Raw genomic sequence first — 17,704 nt, 5'->3', positions numbered from 1 at the left:
CATTCATTCAGCTTCATCTCTTATGGGGCATTGGTTGGGGTACTCCCCTTTTGGGACTAGGCAACTGTGCCCCTGAATTGTTGCTTGGTTGATGTTTGATGACACTGGCTATAAATAATTAAGTATGGATGATCAGAGCTCTGTTCCACCTTAGTCCCCCTAAGGGTATATTTTTGAAAACTGGGAGATCTTCAGCTCTGCTCCCATAAGTGAAAGAAAATATTTTTATCGTAATGCTGTGTGGGCCCGGTACACCCTGAGATCTAGCGAAGAGTGGCCCCTAATGGCTCTGCTGTTCTATCAGAGTGGGCCTTTTGCAACTGCTTAGGCCTTTATTTGGGGGGTAGTGTGTATCTCAGTACCTGAGTTCAAATCCCATTCTATCTCCTGTCTTTACTGAAAATGAGGCATTGAATGTGAGCAAATAATTTTATATACATATACGTATGAATATAAAATTGTCCATTACTCTTACTGTTATATATGTTACTGTCTAGTACTGTTATTTCTTTAAAGTGAAGTGGATATTTGGGAACTGGAAAAAAAAGTCCCAGATGGTTGGGTTTTGTAAAATCAGAGGAGGAATTTGCACTTTTTCTTCCTGTGCCTTTGAGATGTTGATAATCTATGTGGTCTCTCAAGGGAAAAATGGTTTTTTAAACTCAAGCAGAAGAATTGTTAGATCTCTGGTTCTGTCTGTCTTTATATAAAAATTAACTTGTAAATGAGCTCTATTTAACTGACTTAAAAGTAAGTGCTTATAAATTAAATACTTCTAAGTATAAAAGGAGCTAAACAGAACACATTTTGGATTCATGTGACCTAGGAAATACTGAGTTGATATCTGATGTTGGTGTAATCGATACAGACATGCCTTTTACTGCACCTGGGTTTCCTGAAGATCAGTAGGTTCGCATTTCTGTTGCAGAGTGTGTTAGCAGAAAGAAAGCAGTTAACTTGGTATGGTAAAGTTCTTGTGGGTGAATCAAATGCAAATGAGAAGAGCTTTTGAGTGAACTCTTTGGAAAAGGTTGTGTTTTAGGAATGTCTGCTTGGAAATGATCTCACCAGATATTCGGTGACCTTCGATTTTGGAGTTGTGCTAGATTGGGGTAAATGATGGAAGTTTATAGAATAGCTGAATGGCTAGGTCGTTCCCAAACAAAGCGAGATATTAAAATATTCACCAGAGATCTTGACATGTTTAGAAATTGAGGATTCTAGTTTAGATGTGTAATCAAAGATACTGAAAATGGTAAAGGAAAGCAAAGGTGTACAGCAGGAAAGTAGGATGTATGTTTTGAGTGAGAAGTATGAGGAATGGAATTGCACTTTGCAAGGGGGAAAGAAAGTGATTTGGTTCTAGAGTTGGTTGTTTCTGGACGGGAAAAAATAAGGGACAAATTAATATGGATACAGAAAGTTGTAGAAAGTTTGTAGAAAGGGAGCCCTGAAACAAGAGTTGTGTGCGTGGCTGGGCTGAGGCCAGACTAAGCTCAGTTAGGTGAATGGATTTCATTATTAAAAACAGGCTGATGCAGGACTAGATCTGGTTCGTCTCTGTTAAGAGAACAAGTTTATTTAGAATGCTTCTGATAACAGATTGTGTGAAACTTTTTGATATTTTTGACAAACTTTCTATCAAATTCTAATTAAAGTTCTTTTGACTTCAGCTGACTTTGGGGTGCTTCAGTGGGCCCTTGAGACGTCTCAGGAAAAAAAATGTTTTCACTTGGATTGGTTGGTACGTTGAATTGCATGGGCAGCATTGTCAAATGAGTGACAAGCCTACTAGGATTATACAATATGGATAAATAAGGTTGATGTGGACATTCTAGAAATTATGCAGAGTCTCTGAAATTTGGACCTGTCTTGGTATAATGCTTTCAGTAATGATTCTGGTTGTTTTCTTGGAATGTTGTATGTCATAGCAACTTGATTAAGCTTCTTTGTCAAAAACATTGTAATCAGATCTTTTACCTCACCTTTTTGAATCTTCTGTCATTCGTAGACAGTTAAGCTATTTTGCAGGAACTGCTTCATCTTCAAAAAGAGTCATTGAAACGACTTTTTGACTAGTACAGTTTTCTTTTAAGTCATGCTGCTATGCTGAATAAAATATTTTAAGTCTAATGAAAATTCTGAATTCATGAAATTGTTAGTAAAGGGGATTGATTGCATGGGATTGAGTGAACTGATGAATATGGCTGTAATTTTTTGGTTGTCTGAAGTATTACTGGCTTTTAATCTGTGTTTTCTAATTAAATTATTTAGCAAATGTTTGTCTCCCTGTCATTATTGCCCCCAATATTTAGGATAGAGAGTTCTCTAGTGGAGTTGTCACAGAGTGTAACTACTCATGATGTGTAACAATGCTTGCTGAAGTCTGTTGCTAAAAGACTTGGCTCCAGGACTCCAACATTCCAAGATAACAACCAGAACCATGACTGATAGCATCATACCAGAATGTATCCAAATTTCAGAGACTACATAATTTCTAGAATGTCCACATCAGTAATTGGTTATAAGAGATTAAATATATGGCCTGTAAAATGTTTCCCCATTAACATAACTCTGAGCCTGTTCATGTTATCTGATGAGTTTTCCCCCAATGTGGTTAATTAGGCAAATAGAAAGGAGACCTAGCACTGAGGGTCATGATCTAAACCTAGGGCAAGAGCCATACCCAGCACTGAGGGACAGATATTTTGATCATCATTGCTTTTTTATTGAAAGATTTGTAATCAAAAGGGAGAAATGATGGAAAAACCTGCACATTTTGAGGTGTGGGGAAATCATTCTGGCTTGACTTAAAACAGGATGCTTTGGTCAGTAAAGTTTATGGCCTTTTGGACCGGCATTGTACATCTGCTCTGGCCTTGAGGAGGGGAATGCACTTGAAAGGCAAAATGGAGTAGCTGTGGTTTGGACATTCAAGGTAAAACCAGGTGGCCATTGTGGGTGTGATTTCAGGCATGTTCCTGTTGTTGAGAACTCAAATCTTCTAAGCTGTGTCACACTCAAGATGCCACCAGCTATTCTCAAAGCAGTGTCTGCTGGAAGATGGCAGCTGCAACTTTATGACTTCAAGGTCTCCTCTTGTAACCATTAAACTTTTAGACAATAAAATTGCTTTAGATCAGATGTTAGCAGAAAAAGAGACATGTAGTGGTCAGCAGCTCTTGATATATACATATATATGTTAATACCACAGCAGAAGTTAAAACCTATTCAGATAAAAGTAGACAACTGGCTATAAGCCTCTCCCAAAGGGCCAGGTCCAGACTGGTTTTCAAGCTCATCCTCCTGAATCCCTCCAAGAATGAGACCTTAATCATAGAAGACTTGGTTTCAGGACCTGGAACTCAGGAATACATCCAACTTGATGTTCATTCCCCAAATCGAGGTAGGACTATGCCCTGTTTCAGCAGGAAGTAGCCAGAGCTGTCATTGCCCCATTCCCTTAAAGACTGGGGAGGGATGAAACAGGATTGCAGATTGAAACCAAGTTTCTCTGCTGAGTTTATGATTAACTTGTCCATCCAAAATATTATTTCTCTTCTTGTCCAACACCTGTTCTCCTCAAGACTGAGGAGTATCAAAGAAAAGTGGGGAATTGTAACTGAGCAGGACCTTATGGGGCCTTCCTGGGACAGGCCCCTCCCCCATATCCTCTGCTGTAGCTCCTCTCTAAAGTACCCAGATAATAGTATCTCATGCCTGTTTCTTGAGTTTTCCAAATGCTAAAAACCACCCCCAAATTGAAGAAATTAACTACTTGATAATCATGAGCATGTAGCCCCCAGACCTTTTGGTGCCTAAGGATTGATCACCATCAACCAATCGGAATTGTGCACAGCTGACCACATGCCTCCCTCAGCTGACCCTTAGAAGTGCTCAGCTGAACCCTTCAGGGAATTTGAGGGTTTCTGGTCACGAGCCACTCATGCTCCTCATTCGTCCATCAGTAAACCTTTCTCTGCTCCAGACTCCATTTAGGTTTGTTTGGCCGCACTGAATGTTGAGCACAGCAACTTGCATTTGGTAACGACTGTCCTGAAAGGCTAGGCCTTTCATTCTGTTCATTTTTTTTTTTTTTTTTTTTTTGTGCTCATTTATCTCTGCCCTCTTCCCCACCTCTGCTCTTGGGCAACCCTTCTAATGTGTTTCATAAGTATCTTTCTGTTTGTAAAGTGTTCCAAAATGTGTACTATCATTTTGGTTTATATATCTGACGTAATGTAAATGTTATTCTATACTTCATTCGTGTTTCACTTTTTCACTGACACCCTTTAAGACTCATTTGTGTTACTATGTGTATTTCTAGCCCATGACTGCAACAATTAAGTAGTCCTTCTCTCAAGCCCCTTTCCTCCCCACCAGGAATTGCACAGCAGTGAACACGGTCATTCGTATCTGATTATGGGCCCAGCTGTGTATTATTTCTTTGGGTTGTACACCCAGAAGTGGAACTCATGGGGCAGAGGGCTTGCATGTACTTAATCTGAGCAATTACTTTCCAGAGTGATTTTGTTAGTCTCACTCCCACAGTCCTGCAACCTCTGTATTCCTGCCAACGTTTGGCATTAGCAGCCTTGTAAAATTTGCCAAGTCTGATGGGTAAAGTGTAATCTCATTCTTGTGATTTCCATTTCCCTGGATAACTTGATGCATCTGAGCATCTCTTCATATGTTTGCTAGACTTTTGAGTTTCTTCTTTTAGAAAATTACCTCTTAAGATTCATTGTCCAGTTTTTAATGCACTGGCATCTTTTTCCTGTTAATCAGTAGGAAGCAGTCCTTCCTTTGCCCTAAGTCACAAAAGATGATCTCTCTTACTCATTTTTCTATTAAGTTTAGTTTTCACATTCATGTTTAGATCTTTCTGGAGCCCATCTTCCTATATGATATTAAGTAAGGATCTCCATAGAGTGAGTCATTCTTACACCACCAATTACTAAAAAATCCAACCTTTTTCCATTGGTTTATGGTGGCACTTTTATTGTATGTTAAGTTCCCCAATAGATTTTCAGTCTCTCTTATTCCATTGGTCTCTTAATCTATTCTTATACCATTGCCACATTACATTTGATCACTTAATATTACTTAGTATCATTTAGCACTTAGTGTAGAGACATCTCTTGGGCGGTTCACCCTCATCTTCTGGAATAAGAAGAACAAGCAGTCCTTTCTCAGGAACCCATCCCTGGGACTCCTTTTTTAGTACCTGCCTTCTCCCAGGAGAACTGGAGTCTGGGTTAGGGGTGCTGAGTTCATGTGGGAGGTTTGGACTAAGGGAGGGTTTCAAGCATCTGCCAGCACAAGGAGCAGCAGGTAAACTCTGTCTTGCTCTTGTGGGGAACCTGCTGTGACAGGATGGAGATGGCCTATGGGGGGATCCTGCTTCTGTCCTCCTGACCCTGGGGTGAAGGTGGGGGTGACATCCAGTTAACATAGGACACTGGACCCTGGACACTCACACTGACACAGCCTGATGCACATCCTTTCCTAGGAGTCTCTTCATCCAGAGGATTTCCTTGGTGATCCTCTTTGGGCCTCTACCAAATGCCCTATTTGAAAAATCAGGATGTAAACATACTTTTAAAATGCTTCATTTCTTCTTTAATGCTATTTGACAAATGCACACATTTTCTTTCCTTAAGATACTGAGGTTTCTTTCAGCCAGTAGAGCCTTCAACTTATTACCATGAACTTTTCACTCATGGGATATAAGCTGACTTTGATAATAGTCAATGCTTCTTTCAAATTCTTCTGTAAAAAACTTGGCTCGAATCTTTCATGTGTCCAGCTCTTCACATTTATGCCTGATCTTTTCATCCACTTTGAAAAGATTCTCCTCTGTTTTTATGGAGTAAATCAATTCTGAATTGGATATTTGAACATTTATTTAGTTTTCTTGAAGCAGTACAGGAAGGACTTTGAATTTTCTGCAGGAGCTTTTGCTTTTTCTTTTTTTCCTGATTGCTGTGAAGTCCTTTCAGTTTGGAAGCAATTAATGTGATTTTTAAGTGCATAGATTTTTCTCTATATCAGTTAATTTAATCTACATTTTGTTTCTTTTTAAGAGTTTTAAATAAGTAGCGTAATCCAATCAGTTTCTTCAAAATTCTTTTTGATATCTTCTCAGAGATTTTCATTTTATGCATGATTTGTTATATCAAGTTTCTACAGTTCATGTCACCTTCCCCAGAAATAGCCATCACTCTAGTCTTTCAGTTCCTTGCTTATCATCTATTTAGTGGTTCTCTTCATTATTGAAAGTGACATATTAAAATCCCTAACTATTATTATTGAGTTGTTTCTTTCTTCAGTTCTGTCGGTTTTTGCCGCATGATTTTTGAGATGCTGTTGTTAGGTGTATATAAGTTTATAGCTCTTATATCTTCCTAGTGTTATATCTTCCTAATGGAATGTTCTATCTTCCCATTTTAAATATCATTTTTTTGTCTCTAAGAACAATTTTTGTCTTAAAGTTGATTTTCTCTGATGTTTATATAGACATACTGTCTCTTTTGGTTATTGCTCACATGGTATATCTTTTCCCATTTTTCTACCGTCAATCTACTTGTGTCTTTGAATCTAAAGTGCATCTCTAGTAGACAGCATAAAGGTGGATCATTTTAAAAATCCAGTCTGTCAATTACCTAATGCAATTACTGATAAGGTAGGATTTATGTCTGCTATTTGTTTTCTATATGTCATATCTTTCTTGTTACTTTATCCCTTAATTACTGCATTCTTTTTTTGTGTTTAAGTAGATGTTTTCTAGTGGTTTTAATTTCCCTTATTGTTTCTTTAGTAAATAAACATTTTTAGTTATTTCCTTAGTGGTTGCCCAGGGGATTACAACTAACATCTTGATTTATAATAATCTAGTTTGGATTAATTCCCCCATTTAATTACAATAGCATATAAAAACTTTGCACCCTTCTCTCCTTTTGTGCTGTTAGTTAGATAAATTTTATACACTGTATGCACATCAACACAATTTATAACTATTGCTTCATGCAACTGTTTTTAAAACAAGATGGGAGAAAGAGTTGCCAACAGAAAATACATTTATACTTTCTTTTATATTTACCTATGTAGTGACCTTTATCAGTGTTCTATTTTCTCACGTGGATTTGAGTTACAATCTAATGTTTCTTCACTTTAGCTTGGAGGACTATCTTTATAATTTCTAGTAGGACAGATCTGCTAGTGACCAATTAATTGTCTCTCTTTTATTTATCCAGGAATGTCTTAAGTCTCTCTTTCATATTGAAGGATGTTTTGCCGGATATAGAATTCATTTAGGGAATTTTTTCTGGTTTGAGAACTGGGTGTTCTGGTGTTCAGTTATTACTGTTTTGGCTGTAGCTCAGAGGAAACCCTGTCTGAAATTGAGTAAAACTATAAGAGCTGTGCTCTCACATAACAAGGAACCCAGAGGTAGGTGAGGGTGGACGTGATTGCTGTTCACCAATTTAATAAGTTTGTCTCCTCCAGACAGTCAGCAGGGCTGTACTTCTCATCTTCCTGGGAGGGAGATGTGGCCATGAGACTGACTCTGACTAATGAAAGGTGAGCAGAAGTGATGGGGGCACTGAAGACCCAGTACGCAGTGCCCCATTTTTCCCTGTTCTTTGGCAATGATAACTGACATTCTAGATGGTGGAGCCAGTTTTTTGGGTGAAGAGGATGAGGATCTGGGCCCAAGATGGACATTTCCCACGAGTGATAAGCTTCTGTTGCTCTTAGGTCTGGGGGTTCTTAGGTAGAGCGGCAGCATCTTGCTCATCCTGAGTAATGCCAGCGGCCCCAGGCATGGCATGGCAGGCTTTGGATCCATGCCTCACCGATTCTCCTGTTCCTGGGCAAACTTCCTCAAGTGATGGAGGCATTTTTGAGCATCTGGGTGATCTGCCATCCTCCCCAGGAATTTCACGCTCTGTGTACTGTATCTAGGTTGGTGAGACCTGTGAAAAGTATTGCCATGTCATAATAAAAATGCTTAAAACATGGGGAAACACTATTTCACTTTAAGTACAAGTACCTAGTTTTAATTTTTTTTTTCAGATAATTTATTTAGAGATTCTTTCCAGTTCTTCAGTTCTAGGAGTAGATTATCTCCATTATCACCTTAGTTGTAAGAACTTTTCTCAGTCTGAAACATGAAGAAAACAAAACTAATATTTTGCCTGATTCTGATGTGAAATGTCTTATCAAATATACACTGGGAATATCTAGGCAGTTTATTTAGAGAGGTTAATTTGTGCTTTAAAAGAAAAAAAAAGGTTACACCCTACCTGGAACAGCAATGCAGGAGTTTAATAAATGATTATAGGGTGTTCTTGCATCCAAAATCCTCCAAATACATGTTAAGTTAACTAACTGCCAGGTGTTCAGTTACTAACACTGTATTTATACAGTAGTCCTTCATTATCCATAGTTACACTTTCGGAGGTTTTAATTACCAGTGGTCTGAAAATATTAAATGGAGAATTGTAAAAATAATTCATAAGTTTTAAATTGCATGCCATTCTGAGGAGTGTGATGAAATACCTCACTTCCACACTGTCCCACCTGGGATGTGAAGCGTCCCTTTGTCCAGCATATCCTGCCATTAGTCACTTGTAGCCACTACTGTTATCAGATGACTGTGGTGGTATCACAGTGCTTGTGTTCAGTTAACTCTAATTTTACTTAATAATGACACCAAAGCTCAAGGGTAATTGTGTTGGCACTTCAGCTATGCCAGGGAAGCCATAAACTGCTTCATTTAAGTGGAAACTTGGAAGTTCTCACTTTCATTAAGAAAGGAAAAAAATCGTACGCTGAGATTGCTAGGATCTATGGTACGAATGAATCTTCCATCCATAAGATTGTGGAAAAAGAAATTTGTGCTAGTTTTGCTGTTGTACCTCAAACTGCAAAAGTCACAGCCACAGTGAGTAGTAAGTGCTTAGTTAGGACAGAAAAGGCATTAAGTTTGTATAAGATATTGAGAAAGAGAGAGACCACATTCACACAAATTTTATTACCCTATATTATTATAACTGTTCTATTTTTTTTAGTTATTATTGTTCATCTCTAACTGTGCCTAATTTATAAATTAAACTTGATCATAAGTATGTATTAAGGGAAAACCACAGTATATACAGAGTTCAGTACTGTCTGCATTTCATGCTTCCAGTAGGGGTCTTAGAATGTGTCCTCTGCAGGGAAGTGGGGCTACTGTAATTCACTTCTCTCAGAACATTTTCTTCTCATACTTATTGGGAATATATGTACCCTATAACTTTGAAAGTCACAAAGTCCTTTTGTGTGTTAGCTTTCTTTGGCTTAGAAATAAAATGTAATTGAAAGTCATGCAAAAACTGCTTAGATAATCAAATGCTAAGAGTATCTGCTAGGTTCCTTTGAATAGATTTTTAATGATATACTTAGAATTATTAAATTTTCATAACTAGATACTTCCTTTGCAAACTTATTCAGATTGCAGGATGTAGAACAAAATTATGTTTAAGAAAAGTTGAGGTTAGTTTTTATTCATCTCTGGGGGAGAAGGGGAATTATAAATGTATCTTTGAAATCATGCCGTGTCTTACTCCTTCAAAAGCAGTCTCAATTTTCTGTTGAGATATAACCTAGTAATACTGTCCTCCTCATTTCCTGCACCTGCTGCCAGCTTAGACTAAAAGCTGGCTGGAGCTGAGCTTTCTGCTGTTCCACTCAACCCCGGAGGTGCTGCAGTCACTGTGATGCTGGAGAAGAGAGCCTCTCCACGTGACCAGCCTGGTGCGATACAGGAGGCAGGGCATAAGCTTGTCACCCAGTTTATTTGGGTCCAACTCAAGTTAATGTTCTGGTTGATTTATGCTGATTCCTTTGAAGTCACAAAGCCCACAGGTGACTCCTACTGTTCCCCTTCATCTGTTGGCATTCCTTGGCCAGGAGAGATCTGTTCCCTGCTTCATGTCCTCTCCCTTTGATTACGTTTTCAGCACCACCCCTCCGCCCCCAATCTATCTACAGATACCCAGCAGTCTGCTCTGCTGCTACTGGTCTGTAAGATTCAGATGTTTCTCATCCACTGGTTCCCTCAGTGTGCACTACAGAGGAAGCCAGCCTGTCAGAAGGAGGACATCCGTTTCCTTGGAGAAGTGGGGAGCTACACTAATACGGGCTGAATTCGTGCTCTCCGTATGAGTGCATTATTGAGTGTGCAGTCACAGCCCATAATTCAAGTTTTCATGAAGCATTAAACTGCCACTTGAAACGTGGAACATATTAATATTTTGAAACTATTTTGCAGAAGGAAGCTGTTTATTTAGATTCTGAGGTAGATGAACATATTAACTGGTTCCAACAAGAATATGTGAAAACAGAAAAGGACTGGAAAGAAGTTGATAGAAGGATGAGCCAGACTTTGGAAATAAGAAGAAAGCTGATCAGCAGCAGAACACCTCTGAAGGACATTCTTCAGATGTTTCCTTTCCTGAAGTGCCCTTATCAGGTATCTTTATTTGCTTCTAATACTCCGATTAGAGTGTCCAGATTGATTTTTCTCTTTCCCCTTGGAGTGGAGCGAGATGGTGGTTGTGAATCACAGTCGAATATGTGAGGCCCAAGGGGCTACCCCCAGGACTCTTTAGTAAGACTTTGGGATCATATTCTGATGATACACACTGGCTGCCTTCAGATTTAAAGAGTTCGCCCTCATTGGACACGTTGTGGAGCCTGGGACTCCACTTACTCTGGGGTAGTTTGACAGTGGGAAACAGTTTCCCTTTCATGCATTTAGACAATCAAGATAGTTATCAGAGGACTGTTAGTATATAATATTACTCAGAATCTATTTCCTTTATGATCCCAAGTCATTTCATAAAGTGGTCTTAAAACATACGACGTTTAATGGGTAAATTAAACAGTTTACCATTTAGTTTATTTAAAGTGGCCATTAAAGGGTCCTACTACAATTGTAGCTGTAGTATATAATGAAAAACTCGTCAGAGTACATTTCATGGAAGAATTCTGTGGGTGCAATCGACCAAACGGGAAATGAAGAGTTTCACATGCTTTTCTCCCCCCCCCAAAAAAACTGAAGTAAGAATTTGCCTGCATATTTTATTTTAATAATAACATTTATAGCAAACATCTATGTGTTTATTATTAGTAGCAGGCATGCTCTCAATGCTTTACATGGATTGTTTTATTTAATTGTCTCTCTGTAACCCTACCTCATTTATTACTTTCTTTCTCCTTAATCTTTGGGTTGCTAGGAACAGTAATAGCTGATAGCCTCTGGCTTTTAGAAGAGGATGCCAGATTGACACATGTACAAAATATACATTCAAAGCAAAACCTGTCAAACAGATGGTCTATAAACTCCTTAAATGTGAGGAGCATGTTCCAAACATTGTAGTATTTCCCAAAGTACTTCGCAGAGTACTATGTGTAAAATACAAATGAAGTACTGATTTTTTTTTTTAATGCTGAATGAGTTAGTAGATGGTTGGTGTCTTAGTCCATTCCAGATGCTATAACAAAAATACCATAGACTGAGTAGCTTAAACAATAGAAATGTATTTCTCACAGTTCTAGAGTCAGGAAGTTCAAGATCAAGACACCTGCAGAGGCAGTGTCTGTGAGAGCCCCTTTCCTCCTAGCTGTCACCTTACAGAGATGAAGGGGCAAGCTAGCTCTCAGGGGGCTTTTGTATAAGGGCACTAATTCCATTTATGAGGGTGCTGTCCTCATGACCTCATCATCTCCCAGTGACCCCACCTCCTGATACCATCACATTGCTAGGTAATTTTGGGGGGTGGGGGTTGCGGGACACAAACATTCAGTCCATAGCAGTTAGTAAGGCTGCTCTGGTCACTGATGCTGCAGCCTTTGAGGTTTTCATTGAAGTGCAGCCTACAAAGTTTTAGTGATTAAAGCAGATGAGCTACGGTTCAGCAACCTTTCAAAGAATCATGGTTGATAGTAAATGTGGGGTCCATTATAGCCTGAATGAAGGGCAGAGGGATTTCAGATCAAAGGCTGTCTGTCTCCTGCTCTGTCTAGGTCTCCCACCCTGGCATCTGTAAATCATTTCCTCCCATTCCCTCAGGTATTTCACCCTTTGTATCCAAAATGCAGGCTGAGGTATAGCTTTGGCAATGACTGTACTTGCTGAATAAAGTTGGCTCTACTTGTTTTAAACAAAAGGTTTAAATGTTTGATGCTTCTTCAGGAAGTACCTCCCTAACTCAGCCTCCTGTGACTAGCTGGGATGTAGAATTTATAACACTCTTACTGTGTTTCTGAAAATAAAGCAAGCTTGACTTTACTTAGAAATCCAGTTAAGCGGGGAGGGTATAGCTCAAGTGGTAGAGTGTGTGCTTAGCATGCCCGAGGTACTAGGTTCCATCCCCAGTACCTCCATTAAAAAAACAAACAAACAAACAAAAACAACTCAAAAAATACCCAAATCCCTATAGGAGGACAGCTGTCCCTTCTTCAAACCTCCCCCATCAGCTATTGCTACCACCAGTGTGAAAACACCTGGTGACGTGCTTGGGGATGCAGGTGTGGTGGAGTAGAAGCAGCCACTGGGGGAAGCTGGTCCCAGGAGTTCACACAGACCATCCACCACCACCAGCACTCATCATTGCCCTCCTCTCAAAAAACTGTCAACAGGAAAATAAAAAACTTGAAAAATGTACTTTATGAGACTATCTAAAATATTATCAACTAGCAATTTGTTACTGGGACCCAGTGGATGTTGGAACTGACAAGCTGGAAGATGTTCTGAGGGACAAAATACCAAACTCAAATTTAAATGATTCCTCAAATTTTCCAACAAATCTTTTGTGATGCTCCAGTCTTCACCTTATTGAGAAACGATTTCAACAACAGAACAATAACACCAATGTAGCAATGTGCACATCTAGGGCTAAAATCTTAGTTTAGAAAAATCATTCTCCATTAAAAGGTACCCAGGGCTCTTGGGAAAGTAGCTGACTCTAAGGCTGGGGCAGGAAAAAACACAAGATGAGCCTGAAATATTGTGTAGTGTCAGAAATTAAGGACATGCTCACAGAATGTCAAAAAGACACAGGAGTCAGCTTGAAGCAGCTCCTATTGGCCAAATCTGGACAATCTGAGCTTTAATATAAATAATAAAAGGACCACATATATGGTCATTTGAGTAAAATGGAAATTTATTATTCTGTAGTGATATAAATAAATAAATAATTAACATGGGGGAAAAGAAAGCTATGCCTCAGAATAGAAAGCCAGTAAATTTAGAAAGAATGACAGGATTTGAAAAATCACCATTTGGCAACTATCATAGTAATATCTGATTCAGGCATGGATCATTAGTGGATGCTAAATCTTATGGATGAAAGTTACAGGAGGGACAAGATACTTAGGTCAACTAGAGTTACCTTTCTATAAAACACAACTATGAATAAATATAACATATATGTTAATTAACCTGGCAGAAAACATCTTAACCAAGTGATAAAAGTATCTTCAATGATGGGACAAATTACCATCTTCTCGATGGAGTGAGAAGTGCCAGCATTCTTGCCAAAAATACACAAATCATGAAAAAACATCATACAGACCTAGAATGAAGGACGTTCTGCAAAGTTATTGGCCTCCACTTTTCAGAAACATCGAGGAATATAAGGAAAGCTAAGGTGCTGTTTCAGACTGGAGGGGACTAAACAAACATGTCTAAATCTCACATGTGTTCCTGGATTAGATCCTGGACTTACAAAGCATGTGAGTGCAACAACTGGCAAGCTTGCATGAGGTCCTTGGATTAGCTTTTCCTGATTTTGATGGTTATGCTGTGGTTATACAGGAGAGTGTCCCTGCCCTTCCTAAGTACAAGGACTAATAATACACAATGAAGATTTAAGGGTTAAGAGGGCGTCATGTCTACAGCTCACTTTCAGATGGATCAGAAATGTTAGCATTTGGGGAAGTTGCATGAAGGGCACTTGTGAGCTCTATTTACTCTTCCTGCAACTTTAATATAAATTTGACTTTTTTTTTTTAAGTTCTAAAAAATTCCTAGGCTATGCACTCAAGATAGTGGGCAATATTTACCCTCCTTATGCTTCACTTCACATCTCCCTACTGAGAGAGGTTCTTTTTAGGGTGTTAATCTAGATTAGTGGTCCACTGAGAGTTGCCTGATAACAGAGCCACTGCACCTTTTCAAGAGTATGCATTCCAGTTTTCTGATAACTTAACTTTTGGACCTTATCTTTGGGCAATTTATGATCCACCAAAATATTCAAGAAACGATGAGACCCAGTGGGTAATATGTAACTGTTCTTTAGAGTTTTAGGAAAGTGATGATTACATAATTGCTACTTGTGTGGGTAATGAACAGTCTTTTAATACCACTCTATCAAAAAAAGTCGGGAGGAGGACAGTGGTGGTGGAATTCTCTGAAGAGAAGAATTTAGACAGTGGTAGGAAGAGGTGTTTTTGAGTAAAGGGGTTTCCATACAGGTAAACTGGTTTTGCTTTTATCTTGTAGTCAAACCTACACTTGAATTGTTTGTCACCCTTTGTCTCTGTCTGATCGTACAGTCTTTAAAGTTCTTTCTCCTTTAGGATACCATGGTTAGGTATTTTTTAAGGTTGGCTTTCTAAAATCTGACTATCATCTTCTTTTGCCTCCTGTTCGACACTGCCGAAACATACCAATGTAGTTTACCTAAAGGAATGTAAGATCCCATAATATTAGTGGGGGTCACCCAAACAGCCAAAATATGCATTATGTACTTTGTAACCCTCGTTTACTTGAGTCTGCATCCAGTTTTAATCCTACAGGCTTAGAAGTTTATCGTGTCCATTATCTTTTCTTATTCACTTAAGGCTTTCATTCTTTTCTCCTCCTCTGTCCTAAGTCTTCACTTCTGCACTAAAGATAATCAAATATCTAGTATATAGACTAGCATTCAAAGCTTAATATAATTCTAAAGAGTAATTTACTTCCTTACATTCTATACATTAGCTTTTCTTGTAATCTTTTCCTTTCAGATGTTCAGAGAATTCCAGCTTCTCACAAGAACAGATATTTATAAGAAAACAAGGCACATTTTGGAATCCTATTCGGAAAATATACTGGCTTCTTTTTCTTTGGTGGACAATCCAATCAATATTGCATTGCAAGAAAAAATGAAACAGCATACAGATGAAGACACGTTGAAACGTTAGTAAACCTGGGGGATAGGGTAATCTGGTCTCCGTTATCTGTGTAATTCAGGATAATTAGGAAAGGTATACGCTGGTAATAAGTAAAAATTCAGTGAAACAGCATGTGGAAAAGAAAAAAAATTCTCAAATAGGAGGAGTTGAGGTATAGATTTAAAAAGTACACTCAATACTGTAAAATTATATTTAGGAAACTAATAACCTGTTAGTTTCGCACACAAGGTAATTTACAAACCACAAGGGTAAAGTACAACGAAATCATCCTGGCTGATGAGCAGAGTACTGAACTCTTATCTTCTGGCAGTGATCTGGAGGGCAGAACAGGAGATCTTGAATGTTTAGTAGAAGGGGATGTTGGTCAAAAAAATTAGTAAGGAAACACTGACCTAAGGAAGGCTAGTGTGTTCTCTGCAGAAGGTGACAATTAAAAAATCCACGTGTTTTTACACTTTGCTGACAGTTGTAAGAAATTAATTTTACTTGGACTGTAAGCATGTTTGCTTTGACAGATATGAAGATGACAGCCATGTGCTTACTCCTACCAGATGTTTTTGGGGAGGATCCCAGCCTTTTTGTCATTTTGAATGAGAAGGTATGTCAGTGATCATTGGTTTGACATTTCATATCTTTGTATGGTAATTTATTTGAAGTAGGTTGGTGGCCTGCTGTTTATTTACAAATATGCTTAATTACAACAAGCTCACTTATTGTAATATCTTGGTTAAATTGAGGCGCCTTGTATTATTCAGCTATTTCACACATCATGCAATGGTGACTCTATTGTAGTCTTTTTTTCAGGTGCAAGTGTCCACACCTGTGTTAGAAGTTAAGAACCCTTTCAACAGGGATGTTTGCGAATTTTCTCTGTATTTAGAAAAAGAGAGACTCATAAAGGTGGATGACTGTGTTACAGCTTTGGCTTCTCTCATAGCTGCCTTCCATGTATTTGGGATCCAGTGTCCAAGAAAACTGTCCCAAACCCTCAACTTCCTAGAGACACTGATTTTTGATGAGCATAGTCCATGAAAGAAAAGGAAAAGGAAGTAGGATTTCAATACTCAGTCACTTAATAGCATGCTAGATATTTGATCAGAATTGATCTCCTGGATGGCTGAAACTATAAAAAGCTGTTTTGATTTAGTAGAGGTAGATATTAGAAAATCAACTTGTCTCGTAAGATTCGAATGAGTATCAATGCCTTCTAACTTTACCCTTCCATACTTAAATTCTTTGTGAAGTTCTGTAATATACTACTGCTTAATTAAAGAGCTATTTTGAGGTCTAAGAGTTTCCAATCCAAGTTAACACTTTCAACGGGACATTAGATTTTAAAAGATTCTATGCTTCAGATTTACCTAAATCCTTCGTTTGGGTTAGGGTTTGGCCTTGCATTTAATGTGCCTACTTTTGAGACTTAATGCCCAGGAGCTGCACATTTGTGGCCTGGGGTTCTGCCTCTTTGGTCTGACATTGCTTGGAAACACCTTAAACTTGCACATTTTAAGAAGATGCACATACTCCCTGGTTCCTCTTTCCCTCAGCTGACCTGCCCCGGGGGGTTTGTTTCCTTGTCACTCCTGAGAACCAGGGCTGCTGCATTCCTGAGGTCTCCTCACTGCTGGCGGGTCTCACCGGCACAGGTTTTGATCATCTGTGACAGTGTTCCCGCCTTGAGGTACAGTGACATGCCTGGTTCCTGTCTTCCCACATGGTTTCTGGTTTTCCCTCATCTTGACCTCCGGTGTTCTCATCTGTCCTGGTTGCCCCTTAGGCTTGTTTGTCTCTGTAATAAGGAACTAGCTTTTCACTTCCAGGGCCACTTGGACCCCGGCTTCTGGTTTCCAGGTTAGGGCCCTTCCTCGACCTCCCTCAGGAGCCCCTGTCCTGGTGCTCACCCAGCCCACCGGCCCATGTTGCAACTCATCCAACATTACAGTTTTAAGGTGTCCCTTGCGGTCTTCATCACAATCTCATTGTTACTTAGTTTCGACAGAACCAGCTGGTTTAGAGGCTGAAGAATTTGAGTGGGCTAATATTGCATCACAATGCGATGGACATTTTTCCTGGGCTACTTCATTCAAATTAAATTTTTAAGTTTAAGAAGGGATTTATATGAATTATTAAAATATATTTTTAAAACATATATCTCTGAAAAATTCTGCAAAATACTATCTTCCTCTCTGTTCATTAAAATGCTTAAGTCAGTGAGATAAAAGAACAGACCAGCCGCCCACCTCGGCGAGGACTACTTCCCACTAACAAACACGAGAGTGGACGGGCAGAGTAAGTAACAAATCTGTACGTTTCACTTTTGCATAACTAGTCCCTATTCCAGTCATGATACAACATGCCTTTAGTTCCTTAGAAAATTTCTTTCTTGTCCCCTGATTATTCAAGTTGCATGATCTTATTCCTCTTCTCCCAAATGAATTTACCAAGTTCTTAAAGAGTCCTTTCCCTAGGAGGTCTG

The 17,704-nt window shown here is 38.9% G+C and overlaps 1 protein-coding gene across 3 annotated transcripts in view; it reads left to right on the top strand.

Annotated features, from left to right (window-relative positions):
- Positions 1-16,519, top strand: part of SAMD3 (sterile alpha motif domain containing 3) — a 114,654-nt gene extending 98,135 nt beyond the window's left edge. For all 3 annotated transcript variants that reach the window (XM_032484905.1, XM_032484904.1, XM_006180721.3), the window contains exons 8-11: positions 10,319-10,519; positions 15,061-15,232; positions 15,744-15,826; positions 16,033-16,519. In XM_032484905.1, the coding sequence (XP_032340796.1) occupies positions 10,319-10,519; positions 15,061-15,232; positions 15,744-15,826; positions 16,033-16,260 (684 nt within the window). In that variant the 3' untranslated portion in view covers positions 16,261-16,519. The remainder of the gene's footprint in view (positions 1-10,318; positions 10,520-15,060; positions 15,233-15,743; positions 15,827-16,032) is intronic.
- The last annotated feature ends 1,185 nt before the right edge of the window (positions 16,520-17,704 follow it).

The sequence above is a fragment of the Camelus ferus genome, chromosome 8 (genome assembly GCF_009834535.1).
Source record: "Camelus ferus isolate YT-003-E chromosome 8, BCGSAC_Cfer_1.0, whole genome shotgun sequence".
Taxonomy (NCBI): Eukaryota; Metazoa; Chordata; class Mammalia; order Artiodactyla; family Camelidae; genus Camelus; species Camelus ferus.
Note: the sequence above shows the minus strand (reverse complement) of the source record. Positions and strands in the feature narration are given on the sequence as shown.